Genomic DNA, 17,767 nt, shown 5'->3' with positions numbered 1-17,767 from the left:
CCTTTCTAAAGGTCTCGTGTCCTTTTCTTTCTGGCTTTCCATTAAGCATCCCATTTCTTCCAGGCCACCAATTCCATCTCCTTAATCAGTCCATTTGTTTGGGGCTCCCATACATGCCGTGTAGCTTTTCCCCATGCCACCCAGCTCACCCTCTCTCTCTCTCTCTCTCTCTCTCTCTCTCTCTCTCTCTCTCTCTCTCTCTCTCTCTCTCTCTCTCTCTCTCTCTCTCTCTCTCTCTCCAATCTCCTTTCTTTTACATTGTCCATATGCAAGTCCCCTTTTGAGACCTGCCTTTGTTACACTGCTTCCGGGGAACCAATTTTAGAAGAAAGCCTCTGAATTGTTTTCCCTAGCAGCCATTTTTAACTTGTGTCATGTTTTAGCTGCTTTGCATTTAACTGCTGCTGAAATCAGCTAGGGCCTGGACCAAAGGACTTTCAGTCTCCTTTAGATGGACTGGAGCAGGTTAGGGAACATCACGGCATATTGCAAGGGGCTCCTTGAGCAGAGTGGGAAGCTGTCGCATTAGACAAATGCCTTTGAGTTACGGAATGAGCAGCTAGAAGTTCCAAGTTCCTCCTTGTCCCAACAAAAGGGGGACCTACAGCTTCAGTCCTGCAGTTTTGAATTAAACCATTTTCTCCATGCCATCACAAACACTCACCGGGACACACACACACCCCGGCTGGAGACCCAGGAAAGTCACCACTGCCCATCAATGTTGTCTAGTTCAATGGCTAGTCCATTAGTGTTGCTTTAAATTGGGGAAGGGACTGGGCTAAATCTAACTGAATGAATGAATACATAAGCAACAAATAATGAATGACTCAAATAGTGGCTTAGGAATGAGCCTTAACAGGAAAGAGTGTTGACTGGCTTATAGCCTTGGATCTCGTATCAAACAATATGCAAACTCATATAATACCAGTGGCTGGTTCTTGGAGCAAAAAGAGAGGCGTTAGTGCCATTGTGTAACATCGGCAACCATTAATCCATTCCTGTCTCCCACTCCACACCAGTTGAGGAGTGGTGATGTTCACCAGAGAAGCATTATTTTCCCATTGGAATTCTCTCCCCAGCCACTGACCCCTAAGATTCCTTCCATAGATGTGCTACTGTCACAAACATACATCTGGAAATAAAGGGGGGGGGAGGGAATCACAACAGAAATGTAGTGTACGGGAGAAGGATGCAGCCTCCACACATACGGCAATTCTTCACTCACAGTCACCTCCCATTGGGGTTGAAATACATGGCCTACAACTCCCATGATCCTTAGCTAACAGGGCCAGTGGTCAGGGATGATGGGAATTGTAGTCCAAAACATCTGGAGGGCCGAAGTTTGGGGATGCCTGAAATACATGCACTTGTAAGTCACATGCAGTTTTGCTCCTTGAACTGTTCCCTGCGGGCAGTTCTGCAGCAGTCAGATGAAAAGGGACTTTTGCGATGGGCAGCAACAGGGCCATAGCTGCCAAGTCTCCTGTATTCCCCGGGAAACCCCCGTTTTTTCCAGCTGTACCCATCCGAAAAAACGGATTCCCCCCCCCCCCCCGGTTTATTCTGGCACGGTGGCCATTTTGGAACTGGGCGGAGCATGCTCGGAAGCGACTTTTGATGCTGCTTTGCCCAGTTCCAAAATGGCTGCAGCATGACTTCTGGTGTGGTGGCCATTTTGGAACAGCACAGAGCAGCATCAAAAGTAGCTTCTGAGCATGCTCCGCCCAGTTCCAAAATGGCGGCAGCGCTACTTCCGGTCTGCTACTTCCAGTCCAGTCCCTTATTTCTCAGGCCGGAACTTGGCAGCTATGAACAGGGCAGGATTATGGAATACTGTACAAGATGTAACTAACTCTATGATCCAATTCCCTTTTGATACCCAGGCTCAGGATATAGTTATGAATATGTCAAAACGTTGCTCTTCAAATCTGGCAAACTCAGTAATGTTATTGGTAGTCTTAATCACCATGCTTTCTTTTTGTCTCTTTCTATCTCTTTCCCCCTTAGGGACTAGCTGGACGTCACCTCAAGCTAGACACCGCCATGGCGTGCCTCCACGAGACCCGCACACCCTCTCCATCCTTTGGCAGTTTCAACACTATCTTAACAGAGAGCTCCCTCCGCAAGCTGGACCCTGACGCCTCGGACTGCACCCCTGAGAAGGACCTGACGCCCACCCAGTGTGTCCTGAGGGATGTGCTGCCCATCGATGGGGGTAGAGGCGGCGGTAGCGGGCACAGCCCCAGCCCCAGCGAGGAGGGGCACGACCAGTTTGCCAACAGTGTCCTGCAGCTCCACGAGAATGAAGCTGGCGGGGGAGGCGGGGCCGGCGCAGGGGCCGGCGCCGGGAACCCCGAGGTGCGGCCTACCCGTTACCATGCCAACCAAGTCCGGATCCACTGCCACGCGGGGAGTGGCTTCCTGGAAGGCCTGTTTGGTTGCCTCAAGCCTGTCTGGACCATGATCGGCAAGGCATATTCCACCGAACACAAACAGCAGCAGGAAGGTGAGGAGACAGTGGTGGGGCATTAAAGGAATCTTAGTGCGATAGGGACAACAATGGAAGGGGGCAGAGTACGTCCTCTGTGTGCAAAAAGTCCTGCATTTGATCACCTATTTTTTATTATTATTTAAACATGCTGCTTTTTATTTACTTACACAATTCAAAGTGACTTACAGCAATAAGTAAGCAATCAAAAAGCAGTAGGTAAGCCACTTTCCAGCATCTCGGGTTTGTTCTATCCTGAGATGTGAAGCTAATAGCTCCCCCAGATGGTCCTGTTTATTGAGCATTCATCCTGATTTGCTTGCACAAAGTTTACACGGTGGTTAGATTATATCTGGTCTTTATTGCACTTTCGTTCCAATTTGTTTGTGGGCTGGTTAATACAACAATGAGCATTCATCCTAATTTTCTTGTGGGGTGTTCGCAAATCTCCCTGTTAGTTCACCCCACACTTTTCCGTGCATCCCTTCTCCACTTTCCAAGCTGCAAAAAGTTTGGGATTTTTTGGTTTGATTTCGAAATGCAGATTTGTAGCTCCAGAGTGACACAACCATTTAAGAATGCACTTTAAAGATGGAAACCTGAAGTCTGGCGTGTGCTTGAATTTGTCCCACAAATTACTGGCAATCTGGAAGTGCCCTAAGTCGGATGTGGTGGCAGCAGGGAATGGCCAGAGGCCCTTCGTTTGCCCTGTGATCTTTCTGGCTCATTACTGCCCAGACAAACACGGCAACGCCAACCTCTCGGGTGGCATCTGTGCCCAGGCGTGGCTCCGACCAGCTTCACTGGTTATATAACTTGAGATGCAAAGTGCATCAGTCTCCATCCTGGGGACACATTCAGTGGTCAGGGATTGCTGCAATGCGCTCTACCTGGGATTGCCTTTGAAACGGCAGCTGATCCAGAACGCAGCCATTAGACTCTTAATGTTTTCTAGCCAGAGGGATTGTATTGCATAATTCTCTCCTGAAAAGATCTGCGCTATTTGCCAGTTTGCTTCTGGGCCCAAGTCAAAGTGCTGTTTTCGACCACTGAAGCCTTCAGTTAAATAACTGCTTATTTAACGTGAGCTGCTCCAGTTAACCTGCAAATACAAAGAACTGCAGGGAGAAGGAACATCCTCTAGCAGCGTGTGCCTAACCATTGTAATATAGATTGAGTATGTGCACCTGCCAAGATGGGTTTTGTTACAAATCCCGCGGGGAGATTTTTCCGTCCTAGGCAGTAATTGTGGTAGGTGTCGTTTGCTCGAATTCATTCTCTATACTCCAGGCTTGTTAAGCAGGGAAGCTTAACCCTTTCCTTACAGTGAGGTGCGTTGATTGCTTACTGTGCAAATAGATGTAAGGTGAGGAACAGGACTGGATTAATGGCTGCTGATGTCACTCATTGGTAGTAATGTGCCTCCATAAATAGGAAGCTGTCTTATACAGAGTCAGGTCATTGGTCCATGTAGCTCAGGCGTGCAATGCCTGGCAGATGCTCGCTAGTTTTTTCAGACTGGATTCCCTCTCAATCCTTCCTGAAGATGCTGGGGCAGGGGTCAGCAAAAATTTTCAGCAGGGGGCTGGTCTACTGTCCCTCAGACCTTGTAAGGGGCCAGACTATATTTTGAATGAATATATATTTGAATGAATTCCTATGTCCCACAAATAACCCAGAGATTTTTAATAAATAAATTGCATTTTAAATAAAAGGACACATTCTACTCATGTAAAAACATGCTGCTTCCTGGGCCAGATTTAGAAGGCGATTGGGCTGCATCTGGCCCCCGGGCCTTAGTTTGGGGACCCCTGTGCTGGGGTTTAAACCTGGGACCTTTTGCATGCAGATGAGATGATCTACTGCTGAGCTACACCCCTACATCTGGGGAAAGTACTGCCATGCAGCTTATAGACAGAAGAGGCGTATGGGGGGCCCCTTACAGAATTCCCCAAGCAAAGGCTTACCTTTCCTTGCCTCTCAGTTTTCTGATGATGCCTCTCTCCCATTGACTACCCCTGCTCTAGAGTCTGCTAGTTGTGGCCTTGCAGCTTTGTGAGCTGGCAACCCTAAGGACTAATAAGTAGCAAATGGGGTGGGTGTTGATGACCTCACACCATCCAAGTGAATGTGGACCATCATTACGATGCTGGTGTGTGTGTGTGTGTGTTAATACACAAGGGGTCATCAGCCCATTTTCTCTCACCTGTGGTCTTCTGAAACAAATAGGACAGGTATTTCCAGCTGTTACAACTGAATGCTTCTTACCTACAGTGGTACCTTGGTACTCAAACGGCTTGGCTCCCGAACAAATCGGCTCCCAAACGCCGCAAACCCAGAAGTAAGTGTTCTGGATTGTGAACATTTTTCGGAAGCCAAATGCCCGACGCGGCTTCTGCTTGAGTGCAGGAAGCTCCTGCAGCCAATCGGAAGCCACAACTTGATTTTTGAATGGTTGCGGGAGTTGAACGGACTCACGGGACAGATTAAGTTCGAGAACCAAGGTACCACTGTACTTCCTCCTCCTCTGAAAACACGTGGATGGGTCAGGACAATTTTCAGGCTCAAAATGTAGAATCAAGTCCCACGTTTATGGCCCCATGATGTGGGCAGGGGCCAACTGCCTGTGGAGAAGCAAAGAACTGTGAGGAGCATTGGCCCATGAGGCAAGGGGAGGTGACCACCTCAGGGGGCAGGATCCACAGGGGCAGCAGATCCCCATGTAGATATTCATTCCCCCTTTGTTCCTCTGATGTAGGGAACTGTTCCTTGGCAGGGAAGGCGGGCACCATTTTGTGGTTGTACTCAGGTGCCAAAATGTATTGGAGCAGGCAGTGCTTCGTCACAGGGACATACGAACCTCCTCTACAGAGCCAGACTGTTGGTCCTTCTAGCTCAGTATTGTCAACACTGACTGGCAGTAGCTCTCCATGGTTTCAGGGAGGAGACATTCCCAGCCCTACTTGGGGATAGCAAGGGTTGAACCTGGGACCTTCTGCCCTTCCCCTCAGCCCTGGAAATCCCTCCCTCCCTCCCTCTCTCTCTCTCTCTCTCTCACACACACACACACACAGAGAGAGAATTATTATTATTATTATTATTATTATTATTATTAATTATTATTTATCCCCCGCCCATCTGGCCGGGTTCCCCCAGCCACTCTGGGAGGCTTCCAGCAAAACATTAAAATGCAGAAATCAAACATTAAAAGCTTCCCTAAACAGGGCTGCCTTGAGATGCCTTCTAAAGGTCTGGTAATTGTTGTTCTCTTTGACCTCTGGTGGGAGGGCATTCCACAGGGTGGGTGCCACTACCGAGAAGGCCCTCTGCCTGGTTCCCTGTAACTTGGCTTCTCGTAGCGAGGGAACCGCCAGAAGACCCTCGGCGCTGGACCTCAGTGTCCGGGCAGAACGATGGGGGTGGAGACGCTCCTTCAGGTATACTGGACCGAGGCCGTTTAGGGCTTTAAAGGTCAGCACCAACACTTTGAATTGTGCTCGGAAACGTACTGGGAGCAAATGTAGGTCTTTCAGGTCTTCAGGACCGGTGTTATGTGGACTCGGCTCCCAGTCACCAGTCTAGCTGCCACATTCTGGGTGAGAGAGAGAGAGAGAGAGAGCTTCTGCAATTTCCCTACAAATTGGCCTCACACTTTCAAGCTACCTTCACTGCCATGAGGGATAGAAACTTGGTTTGAGTATTATTATTTTTTAACCAAGAGCTGAGATTCTCAGAATTCTGAATCCCTGCCATGTTTCCGTTTGGCCTTCTAATACACGCTTGTTTTTTTTGCGATTCCTACATGAGGGTTATGTCTCCCTCAAGCCCTGTGATCTTGGCGGAAGGAGTGACTCGCTTCCATCCCGGTCGAGAGTCTGCCTTCCTCCTCCTCCCTCTCCTTCCCTTGAACGGTTGTCGACAGCCACCTTCTCTCCCTCCCAAATGCAGACCCCTGGGAGGTGCCCTTCGAGGAGATCATGGACCTGCAGTGGGTGGGCAGTGGGGCCCAAGGCGCTGTATTCCTGGGACGCTTCCATGGGGAGGAGGTGGCCGTCAAGAAGGTGCGAGACCTCAAGGAGACGGACATCAAGCACCTGCGGAAACTGAAGCACCCCAACATCATCACCTTCAAGTGAGTGTGGGGTCTGGGTGATGGGGGGGCGCCATGTGGGGGGGGGACCTGCCGGCTTCCAGTAGGACAGTGCCCAAGCAATAGACCAGGCATCCCCAAACTGCGGCCCTCCAGATGTTTTGGCCTACAACTCCCATGATCCCTAGCTAACAGGACCAGTGGTCAGGGATGATGGGAATTGTAGTCCAAAACATCTGGAGGGCCGAAGTTTGGGGATGCCTGCAATAGACCCTCCTCCTGCTGGGTTGTCCACCTGCGCTGGGCCCAAGCCATCTTTCCCATGAGAGCATATAGCTAACTGTTTGTGTGCTTGGTTCAGCCTTCTACAACTTGGTGCCCACCAGAGAATTTATATAAAGAGTGTTTATAAAAGTGTTTGTTACTGCCCTGTCGTACAATATCAAACAAAACATCTCCCTGGAGACCTAGAGATGTGGCGATAGGCTGCTCTGCCTCCTTTCTTTTAGCAAATGTTTTGTGCCACTGTTGTTGTTGTTTAGTCGTTTAGTCGTGTCCGACTCTTCGTGACCCCATGGACCATAGCACGCCAGGCACTCCTGTCTTGCACTGCCTCCCGCAGTTTGGTCCTGAGGGGCTCATCTTCCAGCGTCATAACTTTTATATGCCTGTTGTCTTTGTCCATGGAGTTTTCTTGGCAGGGATACTGGAGTGGCTTGCCAGTTCCTTCTCCAGGTGGATCACGTTTAGTCAAAACTCTCCACTATGACCTGTCCATCTTGGGTGGCCCTGCATGGCATAGCTCATAGCTTCTCTGAGTTATTCAAGCCCCTTCGCCACGACAAGGCATTGATCCATGAAGGGGTTGTGCCACTGGGGAAGTGGTAATTCTGTATTGATTTGTTTTGGGTGTTTGTATGTGATGCCAATAAAAGGTTTGATGACGATGATGATCAAACACAACAATATATAAAAAGAAAACCCTTAAAAGGAGGACAGAATATGTTAGGTCCCTTGATTTCAGTAAGTCTTCTCTGAGTAAGACTTAGTTTGTTGTTGTTGTTGTTGCTGTTGTTGTTGGTTCCCCACCCATCTAGCCAGGCCTCCCCAGCCACTTTTAGCGGCTTCCAACAGAATATTACAAACACTCTAAAACATCAAACATTAAAAACTTCCCTAAACAGGGCTGCTTTCAGACGTCTTCTAAAAGTCAGAGAGTTGTTTATTTTCTTGACATCTGATGGGAGGGCGTTCCTCAGGGCTGGCGCCACCACCGAGAAGGCCTTCTGCCTGGTTCCCTGTAACTTCTCGCAGTGAGAGAACCGCCAGAAGGCCCTCGGGGCTGGACCTCGGTAATCAGGCTGAACGATGGGGGTGGAGACGCTCCTTCAGGTATACTGGGCGGAGGCTGTTTAGGGTTTTAGGGCCACTCTTTGAATTCTGCATGGCGGGAATATCATAGAATTGTAGTTGGAAGGAACAGTAAGGGTAATCTAGTACAATCCAAGCAATGCAGGACTCACAGCTCGATAGCTGATAGGTGGCCATCCAAACTCTGCTTTAAAATCTCCAATGAAGGAGACTCTGTCTGCCATAGGAAGGTAAGAGTTGCACCTGTTGGCCCACCCGCTTTTGCCTTCGGCCACTCCTTCTTTTGCTTCTGGCCCCACCCACCACTGTCCTGTGGCCCCCCAAGAGGTTGCACACAATGAAATACGGCCCTTGGACCGGAAGCAATGCCCCAGTCCTGTGATAAAGCTTACAGAGTTCTGTATCACTGCTCCGTGTTATGCTGAGTGTTCCTGCTGGCCTCTAACATGCCCTGCGCTTCTTCCTTCCTCTTAGGGGTGTTTGCACCCAGGCCCCCTGCTACTGCATCATCATGGAGTTCTGTGCCCAGGGTCAGCTGTATGAAGTGCTGCGTGCCGGGCGCAAGGTCACCCCCTCGCTGCTGGTCGACTGGTCCATGGGCATTGCTGGCGGCATGAATTATCTGCACCTGCATAAGATCATCCACCGTGATCTCAAGTCACCCAAGTAAGAAGGGGAGGGGGCAGACTTACAGTGGGGAGGTGTGGCTGGGAGTTACCGGGGGACAGTGAGCACTAGGGCTGGGTGATATCTGGTTATACAGACACACCACTAAGACTGTGTTCATGGAAGACCATCTTACTCGGCCACAAGTGATTGCCAAGAAAGAGAGGGAGAGAGAGGTTTTGGGCATCGCAATGTGTCATCAACTAAACATCGTGATATACAGATAATAATAATAATAATTTATTATTTATACCCCGCCCATCTGGCTGGGTTTCCCCAGCCACTCTGGGCGGCTTACAACAGATATATCACAATGTCTGAAATAAGGATGAAACTATGTAGAAGTGAACAGGAGGGCTGGGCGATATCTGATTTTCAACATCGTGATACAGTGGTGCCTCGACTTACAAATTTAATCCGTTCCGAAGGCACCTTCGTAGGTCAAAAAATTCGTAAGTCGAAAAGCGCCATTGGAAACGCGTTTTTCCATAGGAATGCATTGGAAATGGGAAAATTCATAAGTCGAAGCATCTCCATCTAAAAATTCGTAAGTCGAAAAAACCCTATCTAAAACCGCCGCGGTTTCCATTCGGATGTCGGGAAATTCGTAAGCGTGCGGACATTTGCCCCACTCGTAAGTCGGAAAAATTGGTTGTCGAGTCGTTCGTAAGTCAAGGTACCACTGTATATCAATATCAATATATCACAATGTCTGAAATAAGAGTGAAGGACAGTCTGACTGAGCCATCTAGGTAGAGGCAATGACTGGCTTCATGGTTTTTCCCACAGCGCGATTTTTGCATAGTATGCACAAAAAAACATCATGATTTGTGATATATTGCCAGGTCAAAAACTATGGAACCAATATCATGACATGAACTTCAAACCAGTTTGGGTTGATATAGCAATATATCGCCCAGCCCTAGTGATCACAAGATGGGATTAGGGTACCGGGTCAGGACTTCCCTCTGGTTTAGAATCAGCACTGCTTTTAAAGTGGCCATAGGACTAGGAATTTCAACATGTCATGGTCACAAGGGGCAGTATGTATTCTGCCTCCCTGCCAAATTACTAGCAAGGTAATCCAGATTCTTTGTTAGAACATAGAATCATTGAATTGTAGAGTTGGAAGGGACCTCGGGGGCCATCTAGTCCAGCCCCATGCGGTGGAGCAGTCTAAAACCAGAGCGCTTCTCCCTCCATTAGAAAGGAAGTTATCCTCTTGCTGTGCTCCCCCTGCTGACTGATGAGAGCATGACTTCTCTTTTTTTATTTCCCTTGGTCATGCGCACGGTGGGAAGATCAACATTGCAGTGCCTCATGCTTCTTCTCTGCTCTCCTTTCCCCACCCCCACCCCACCACCCAATAGCATGTTGATCACTTACGATGATGTGGTGAAGATCTCTGACTTCGGCACTTCCAAAGAGCTCAGCGACAAGAGCACCAAGATGTCCTTTGCCGGAACGGTGGCCTGGATGGCCCCAGAAGTCATTCGGAATGAGCCTGTCTCTGAGAAGGTTGACATCTGGTGAGGAGAACAGCCTGCTCAGAAGTGGGTAGGGGGGGGAAGAGGGAGGGATCAGGGCTTGGTAGGCCACAAGAGCGCGTACACACACACACACACACACACACACACACACACACACAGAATCATAGAATCATAGAGTTGGAAGAGACCACAAGGGCCATCCAGTCCAACCCCGTGCCAAGCAGGAAACACCATCAAAGCGTTCTTGACATATGGCTGTCAAGCCTCTGCTTAAAGACCTCCAAAGAAGGAGACTCCACCACACTCCTTGGTAGCAAATTCCACTGCCGAACAACTCTTACTGTCAGGAAGTTCTTCCTAATGTTTAGGTGGAATCTTCTTTCTTGAAGTTTGAATCCATTGCTCCGTGTCCGCTTCTCTGGAGCAGCAGAAAACAATCTTTCTCCCTCCTCCATATGACATCCTTTCATATATTTGAACATGGCTATCATATCACCCCTTAACCTTCTCTTCTCCAGGCTAAACATACCCAGCTCCCTAAGCCGTTCCTCATAAGGCATCGTTTCCAGGCCTTTGACCATTTTGGTTGCCCTCTTCTGGACACGTTCCAGCTTGTCAGTATCCTTCTTGAACTGTGGTGCCCAGAACTGGACACAGTACTCCAGGTGAGGTCTGACCAGAGCAGAATACAGTGGTACTATTACTTCCCTAGATCTAGATGCCACACACACACACACACACACACACACACACAGAGAGAGAGAGAGAGAGAGAGAGAGAGAGAGAGAGAGAGAGAGAGAGAGAGAAATGTGAAGACAGCCATCATGGAAATGGAGATACTGCTCAGCAGTCTCCAGCCCTCTGCAACAGGACCAGGAGAGATCCAGGTCCAAATCCTCCCTCATCCATCAAGCTTGTTGGGCCACTCACTACCTCTCAGCCTAACCTATCTCACAGGCTTGTTGTGAAGATATAAACATGGACGGGGTTGAGGGAGCCATGTGCTCTGGCTTGAGCTAATCCATGTCCCCATCAACCAAAAGTCCAGATAATTTGTGATACAGAGCTGAGACTTCAGATCTGTGTGCATCCTGCGTATGTGTTCATGTTCCATATGGGCAAAGACACCCTTGAATTTTCATATTCTATCATCCTCCTTCACAAAGATACAGTATGCATCTATATTGCACATAGTCCAGAAATTGGCAATCTGTGCTGAACACTTCCTGCTCCACATGGCTGCCATATTTAGATGGCATCAGTCCAGGCAGGAATTGTCTTTATGTTATTTTGCTATAGCAACTAATAAACATAGGCATTTAAAAAGAAGAAGAACCCAAACATTGATTGATTGATTGATTGATTGATTGACTGACTGACATTTATATAACACCTTTTTCTGCTAGGCAGAAAAACCAGGCACTTAAACAACAACAACAACAACAACGGCCTGCAATTTAACAGATGAGATACAGAAGGGAATGCAAGTGGGGAAATCAGTAGAGTCGACTACTGCCTGAGGCATTTGTGTGAGGGGAGGAGAGCTGAATGGCAGACAGACCTGACCAGCAAGGCTTATGGAAGGGGTCTTGCTGTCTGGCCTCTCCCTCTCAAGCAGCCAGGGGGTATAACAACTGCTGGGGGGGGGGAATAATCTACCTGGTTTGGTCAAAATACCGCACCTCACCCTTTTCAGGGGCCATTGGAAGAAAGCCTCACCACATGAAATCACGGGGAAATACCATTTCTCGGTTAATTCACATATTAACTTGTCTATTTATTTTGGGTCACTTATTGCGGAAGAGCAGAATTAAAATGCTAGATGATTTTACCACACAAAATTAGACTGGAAGAGGGGGGAATGCAGAGGAAGGTGTGAGGGTTTTCTACATTCTCTATCCTGGGACGGCAACAGGTAGACAGACTCCTCCCACCCACCACCTACCCCTCAACAACTTAGATTCCCCCCCCCCAAAAAAAGTTCAACAACTTTGACTTTCTAAAAGAAGCTCAACAACTTTGGTCAATCCAGTGGGTAGATCACCGCCAGTTGTTTTTATATAGTGGGAGTAGATCACAGTCTCTTGGAAGTTGGACAAGCCTGCTGTAAGAAATGAAAGAGATGGGAAACTGATTTATGGGGAGGCCGGACTGATTAAAATTCACACAGGAGAACGAATATATGTGAAATCTCATTTGATGCTTATCTCAGTAGCTGTGGAAAAAATTGAATGAAAGAATAAAACATCTGAGTGACTGTAGGGCAAAGGTCGGGATTATTACGGACTTTGAGTGACGATTTGGACATTAGAATAAAGACGGCAGTGTGGACAGTTGTTAGGAATCCCCAAATTCTGAAGCATGGGAACTCAAAAAAATTTTATGATTTGGCATAACATTCAGTTTAATTAATATGTATTTGTATAATTTGAAATAATGGATGTGATATAATTGTGTTTTAATTGGAAAATTAATAAAAATAGATTATATAAAAAAAGAAAGAGATGGGAAACTGCTGCAGAGTTTTGTGGAAACGGGAGCAGAATGCAGTCAGTTGCTACATGCCAGGTGGGCCCTGAGATTTAATTTCCCCACCATAGGTCCTTTGGAGTCGTCCTCTGGGAGTTGCTGACGGGAGAGATCCCTTACAAGGATGTGGATTCCTCAGCCATCATCTGGGGGGTAGGCAGCAACAGCCTCCATCTTCCTGTGCCCACCAGCTGCCCTGACGGTTTCAAGATCCTGCTAAGACAGTGCTGGTAAGTCCATGAGATTTTTTTTTGGGGGGGAAGCAAGCCCAAACGCCTCTCTCTGCATCAGGAGTGAGAACCTGGAACCTGGATGTGTGACCCTCCCCACCCGAATCACTGAATATTATACGCTGCCAAGTCATTTTTGGAGACTCACTGGCAGGGAAACAGAAGGCACTTGCGTGGCATTGTGTTCTGCAGGATCCCGTTTGTGGAGGATCGTGCTTGGACACTGAGGTCCAGCTCCGAGGGCCTTCTGGCATTTCCCTCCCTGCGAGAAGTAAGGTTACAGGGAACCAGGCGGAGGGCCTTCTCGGTAGTGGCACCCGTCCTGTGGAACACCCTCCCACCAGATGTCAAGGAAATAAACAACTACCAGACTCTTAGAAGACATCTGAAGGCAGCCCTGTTTGCGGACGTTTTTAACGTTGGATGTTTTACTGTGTTTTTAATATTCTGTTTGGGAGCCACCCAGAGTGGCTGGGGAAACCCGGCCAGATGGGCGGGGTATAAATAATAAATTTTTATTATCCTGTGTTGTGTTGTCAAGTGCTTGCCAGTGTGTCATGTGGAAACATTTCCGTCCCACTGCGAGAACTGTGTGGCACACACTTCACACAAGAAGAACCACATCTGGCCATGGGGGGGGGGGATTGGGGGAGAATCTTCCTCCATATTTATTTACCTCAGATATGCAGCGATCAGAATATCACTGGAGGCGTTTTATTTTTATTTTAAAGATGTACCTATTAACCTGTGCTGCACAAAATTCCCTGATGGGAACCCAGAAATGAGCATGGTAATGGCTCCCTTTGCAATAGCCGCAGCAAAATACGGGGCAAATAATAATAATAATAATAATAATAATAATAATAATAATAATAATAATTTATTATTTATACCCCGCCCATCTGACTGGGTTTCCCCAGCCACTCTGGGCGGCTTCCAACAGAAACAATAAAATACACTAATTTCTTAAAAAGCCTCCCTAAACAGGGCTGCCTTCAGATGTCTTCTAAAAATCTGGTAGCTGTTTTCCTTTTTGACATCTGATGGGAGGGCGTTCCACAGGGCAGTGGTTCTGCTGACTGATGCCTTCCATCTACGGAGGGGCACCAATTGCATGCCACCTCCAGTTCCCCATCCCTTTCCTGGATGCCATCAAATACAACCGAGTGCTCAGGGGCTCACCATTAGCTCATATCCACGCCAGCTCCATCCGTCTGTTTCTCTCCATCCAGGAACAGCAAACCTCGGAACCGGCCCTCCTTCCGCCAGATCCTTCTCCATCTTGACATTGCGTCCGCCGATGTGCTGTCTACACCGCAAGAGACCTACTTCAAATCCCAGGTGGGTGTTGTTGGGCCAGTGCCTTTCTTCCAGCCCCGCATTGGGGGTCACAGCCGCTTCCTCTCCATTTTCCTCGTAGAGGTTAATACGGAGCTTTCCTCTCTCTTTCTCACCAGCCTATGTGTTGTTTTATTTATTTGCTGTAGCTATTCCTCTGTAGATTCATGATGGTGTGCAGGGTTCTCCCCTCCATTTTGTCCTTACCTTGTGAGATAAGTTAGGGGTAGGTTTGGGTGATGGGCCCAAGGCCACCCATTGAATTTCATGGCTGGATTTGGGCTGGAAGCCAGGTCCTCCTCTGGCACTCTTAGCCAGGGAGGGGGAACCTCAGCCCCGTGGGCCAAATGAGGCCTCTTTTTCTGTTGTTGGGACTCTCTCCAGGCCCCAGTCCTTATTGGCCCTGCATCACCCTCTCCTTGAGCCCTTGCTTGGCTGGAACAAGTCCATGAACTTCGATAATGCCTCTTTGCTTGCCTGAGCAAGGGATAGAGAGAGGTACATGTAGAAACTAGCCTACTGGACCAAGGTAAAATTTACCTTAGCATGCAGGCCCTGGAAAGTTGTTGTTGTTGTTTATTCATTCATTCATTCATTCATTTATTAAATGTCTACATCACCTTTCATCCGACGATCACAGGGCTTCTTACAGAAGGCAATGTGTGTCAAACTGCTGCATTAGTAGCACCAGTTACTTCTTGGGGCGCAAGCCTGGGAAATATGTGCGGAGGTCTTGGGATGCCCAGATTACAAGACACACACCTCCCCAAAGGATGTGGTCCAAAGGAAAGCAGAGCAAGACATTTAGCCATCCAGCCTCTGCTTAAAAACCCCAAGGAGAGTCCACAACCTCCTGAGGGAGACCGTTCCACTGCCGAACAGCTCTTACTGTCAGAAAGTTCTTCCTGATGTTTAGTCGGAAGCGCCTTTCTTGTAACTTGAAGCCATTAGTTCGAGTCCTACCCTCCAGAGCAGAAAACAAGCTTGCTGCATCTTCCAGGCGGCAGCCCTTGAGATATTTGAAGATCATATATTAAGGTTGCATAGAGTAGACCGGGTGAGGCACTATTATCGTCTTTCAGTTTCAGTAGACCAGGCAGCAAGACCATCAAACAATACATTCTAGGACTGTCAATCGACATGGCACCAACACAAATGCATTGCAGCCCTTCTTGCCAATGCGTATGAAACCAGTGGCATGTGGGGGGCATCGGGGTGGGGCTTGTATGTATGTTCCTCTCTTCTGCCCATGGACACAGTACAGTGTTTCCTTGTTCAGGCATTTGAACTCTGCCAGAAGACCAAAGCCGTGTTGCTTCTTGTTTTCCATTAGTTTCAGCTGTGTATGTCCGGAATCCAGGAGAGAAACTTATGTATGTCTCTTCTCCCCCCCCCCCCCCCAGGCTGAATGGAGGGAGGAAGTGAAGCTGCATTTTGAAAAGATCAAGTCAGAGGGGACATGTCTGCATCGCTTGGAGGAGGAGCTGATCCACCGGCGACGAGAAGAACTCAGGTAAGGTGATGGATATAGGAGTAGGAATGAATCATAGAATCATAGAGTTGGAAGAGACCACAAGGGCCATCCAGTCCAACCCCCTACCAAGCAGGAAACACCATCAAAGCTTTCCTGACAGATGGCTGTCAAGCCTCCGCTTAAAGACCTCCAAAGAAGGAGACTCCACCACACTCCTTGGCAGCAAATTCCACTGCTGAACAGCTCTTACTGTCAGGAAGTTCCTCCTAAGGTTTAGGTGGAATCTTCTTTCTTGTAGTTTGAATCCATTGCTCCGTGTCCGCTTCTCTGGAGCAGCAGAAAACAACCTTTCTCCCTCCTCTATATGACATCCTTTCATATATTTGAACATGGTTATCATATCACCCCTTAACCTTCTCTTCTCCAGGCTAAACATACCCAGCTCCCTAAGCCGTTCCTCATAAGGCATCGTTTCCAGGCCTTTGACCATTTTGGTTGCCCTCTCATGGACACGTTCCAGCTTGTCAGTATCCTTCTTGAACTGTCACATGATACGGTTGAAAAGGTTCCCTCCCTGTTGTCAGGAGCTTGGTGGCGGTGGCATCTGCCTGTCTCGAGAGACAATGGAGTGCACCTCTGGGGTGGGCCTGGGCCTCACTGATGTGGTCCAAAGGAAAACAGAACAAAACATTGGGCGCCAGCCGGGCTGCAGGAGTTGCTGGAAAAAGGCTTACAAGGCGCCATTCAAGTGTCTTAGGGCTCCGCTCCAGATTTTTGTAGGGTTTACATCTTAGCCTTTTCTTCTCCTGCAAAGTGGTGGAGGTTTAGGATCAGAGTTTTCCGTCTCCTAGATGAGCTACCTTTCCAGATTGACGAGCCCCAACTGCCCCTGTTAGGAGCAGGTGCTTATAAATAGTGTGGCGAATATTCTGTATTGTAGCAGATATTAAATATTGAGCAGTTTGAAGTGACTGGAAGCATACAAACTGACTCCTTTGGAAATGAAACATCGCCCAGGCCCATATTATTCACATTTTTTTCTGGCAGGGCTTTTCTTCAAAATAGAATTAAAGCATCAAAAATAACCTTACAATATCTTAGGCTGCCCAGCACAGGCTTAGCATCTTACAAAATATGAAATGATCCAAACTGACCTATAAACAAAGGTCTCTCTCTCTCCAGCCTGGTCTCCAGCCTCCAGTCTATTTGCTCTCCCTTCAGGAGAGCTGTTTGCTTGCATTGTCCTCCCTGTAGCATTCAGAGAGACAACCTGCTTTGCATCTTCACTCCATTGAGTTTGGGAGGCAAAGAATGGAAGCAACTCCCTTCAAATTGGAGATTGCAGCCCAATACCTCTCATATGATCCCAGGTTACAACCCTCACGTGTTAGCTACCAGAGAACGGTTTATCATTACCTCTGCAAGAGCTCAGAGTCCTTTAGAAAAACTCTTGTGGAAAACCCCTCGTTTTAGCAACACACATTTATCCATTTTCCATTTAAAACCTTCCTTGTATGCGGGTGGCGCTGTGGTCTAAACCACTGAGCCTAGTGCTTGCTGATCAGAAGGTTGGCGGTTCGAATCCCCACAACGGGGTGAGCTCCCGTTGCTCGGTCCCAGCTCCTGCCCACCTAGCAGTTTGAAAGCACGTCAAAGTGCAAGTAGATAAATAGGGACCGCTCCGGTGGGAAGGTAAACGGCGTTTCCGTGCGCTGCTCTGGTTTCGCCAGAAGTGGCTTAGTCATCCTGGCCACATGACCCGGAAAAACTGTCTGCGGACAAACGCCGGCTCCCTTGGCCAGTAGAGCAAGATGAGCGCCGCAACCCCAGAGTCGTACATGACTGGACTTAACTGTCAGGGGTCCTTTTTAATACATATACAGTGGTGCCTCGCTTGACGAAATTAATTCGTTCCACGGGTCTTTTCTTATAGTGAAAAATTCGTCTAGCGAATCCCATAGGAATGCATTGAATTTTTTTTGCCCATAGGAACGCATTAATTGAATTTCAATGCATTCCTATGGGAAACCGCGATTCGCTAGACGAATTTTTCGTAAAATGCATTCGTCTAGCGATGCAACCTCCGCTCGA

The 17,767-nt window shown here is 48.1% G+C and overlaps 1 protein-coding gene across 1 annotated transcript in view; it reads left to right on the top strand.

Moving 5' to 3' along the window:
* The first annotated feature begins 2,043 nt into the window (after positions 1–2,043).
* MAP3K12 (mitogen-activated protein kinase kinase kinase 12) overlaps positions 2,044–17,767 on the top strand; it is a 28,003-nt gene continuing 12,279 nt past the window's right edge. Inside the window, exons 1-7 of the mRNA XM_035100429.2 lie at positions 2,044–2,506; positions 6,437–6,620; positions 8,424–8,615; positions 9,986–10,144; positions 12,706–12,864; positions 14,097–14,205; positions 15,606–15,715. Of these exons, the coding sequence (XP_034956320.2) occupies positions 2,044–2,506; positions 6,437–6,620; positions 8,424–8,615; positions 9,986–10,144; positions 12,706–12,864; positions 14,097–14,205; positions 15,606–15,715 (1,376 nt within the window). The remainder of the gene's footprint in view (positions 2,507–6,436; positions 6,621–8,423; positions 8,616–9,985; positions 10,145–12,705; positions 12,865–14,096; positions 14,206–15,605; positions 15,716–17,767) is intronic.

This window comes from Zootoca vivipara, chromosome 2 (assembly GCF_963506605.1).
Source record: "Zootoca vivipara chromosome 2, rZooViv1.1, whole genome shotgun sequence".
Taxonomy (NCBI): Eukaryota; Metazoa; Chordata; class Lepidosauria; order Squamata; family Lacertidae; genus Zootoca; species Zootoca vivipara.
Note: the sequence above shows the minus strand (reverse complement) of the source record. Positions and strands in the feature narration are given on the sequence as shown.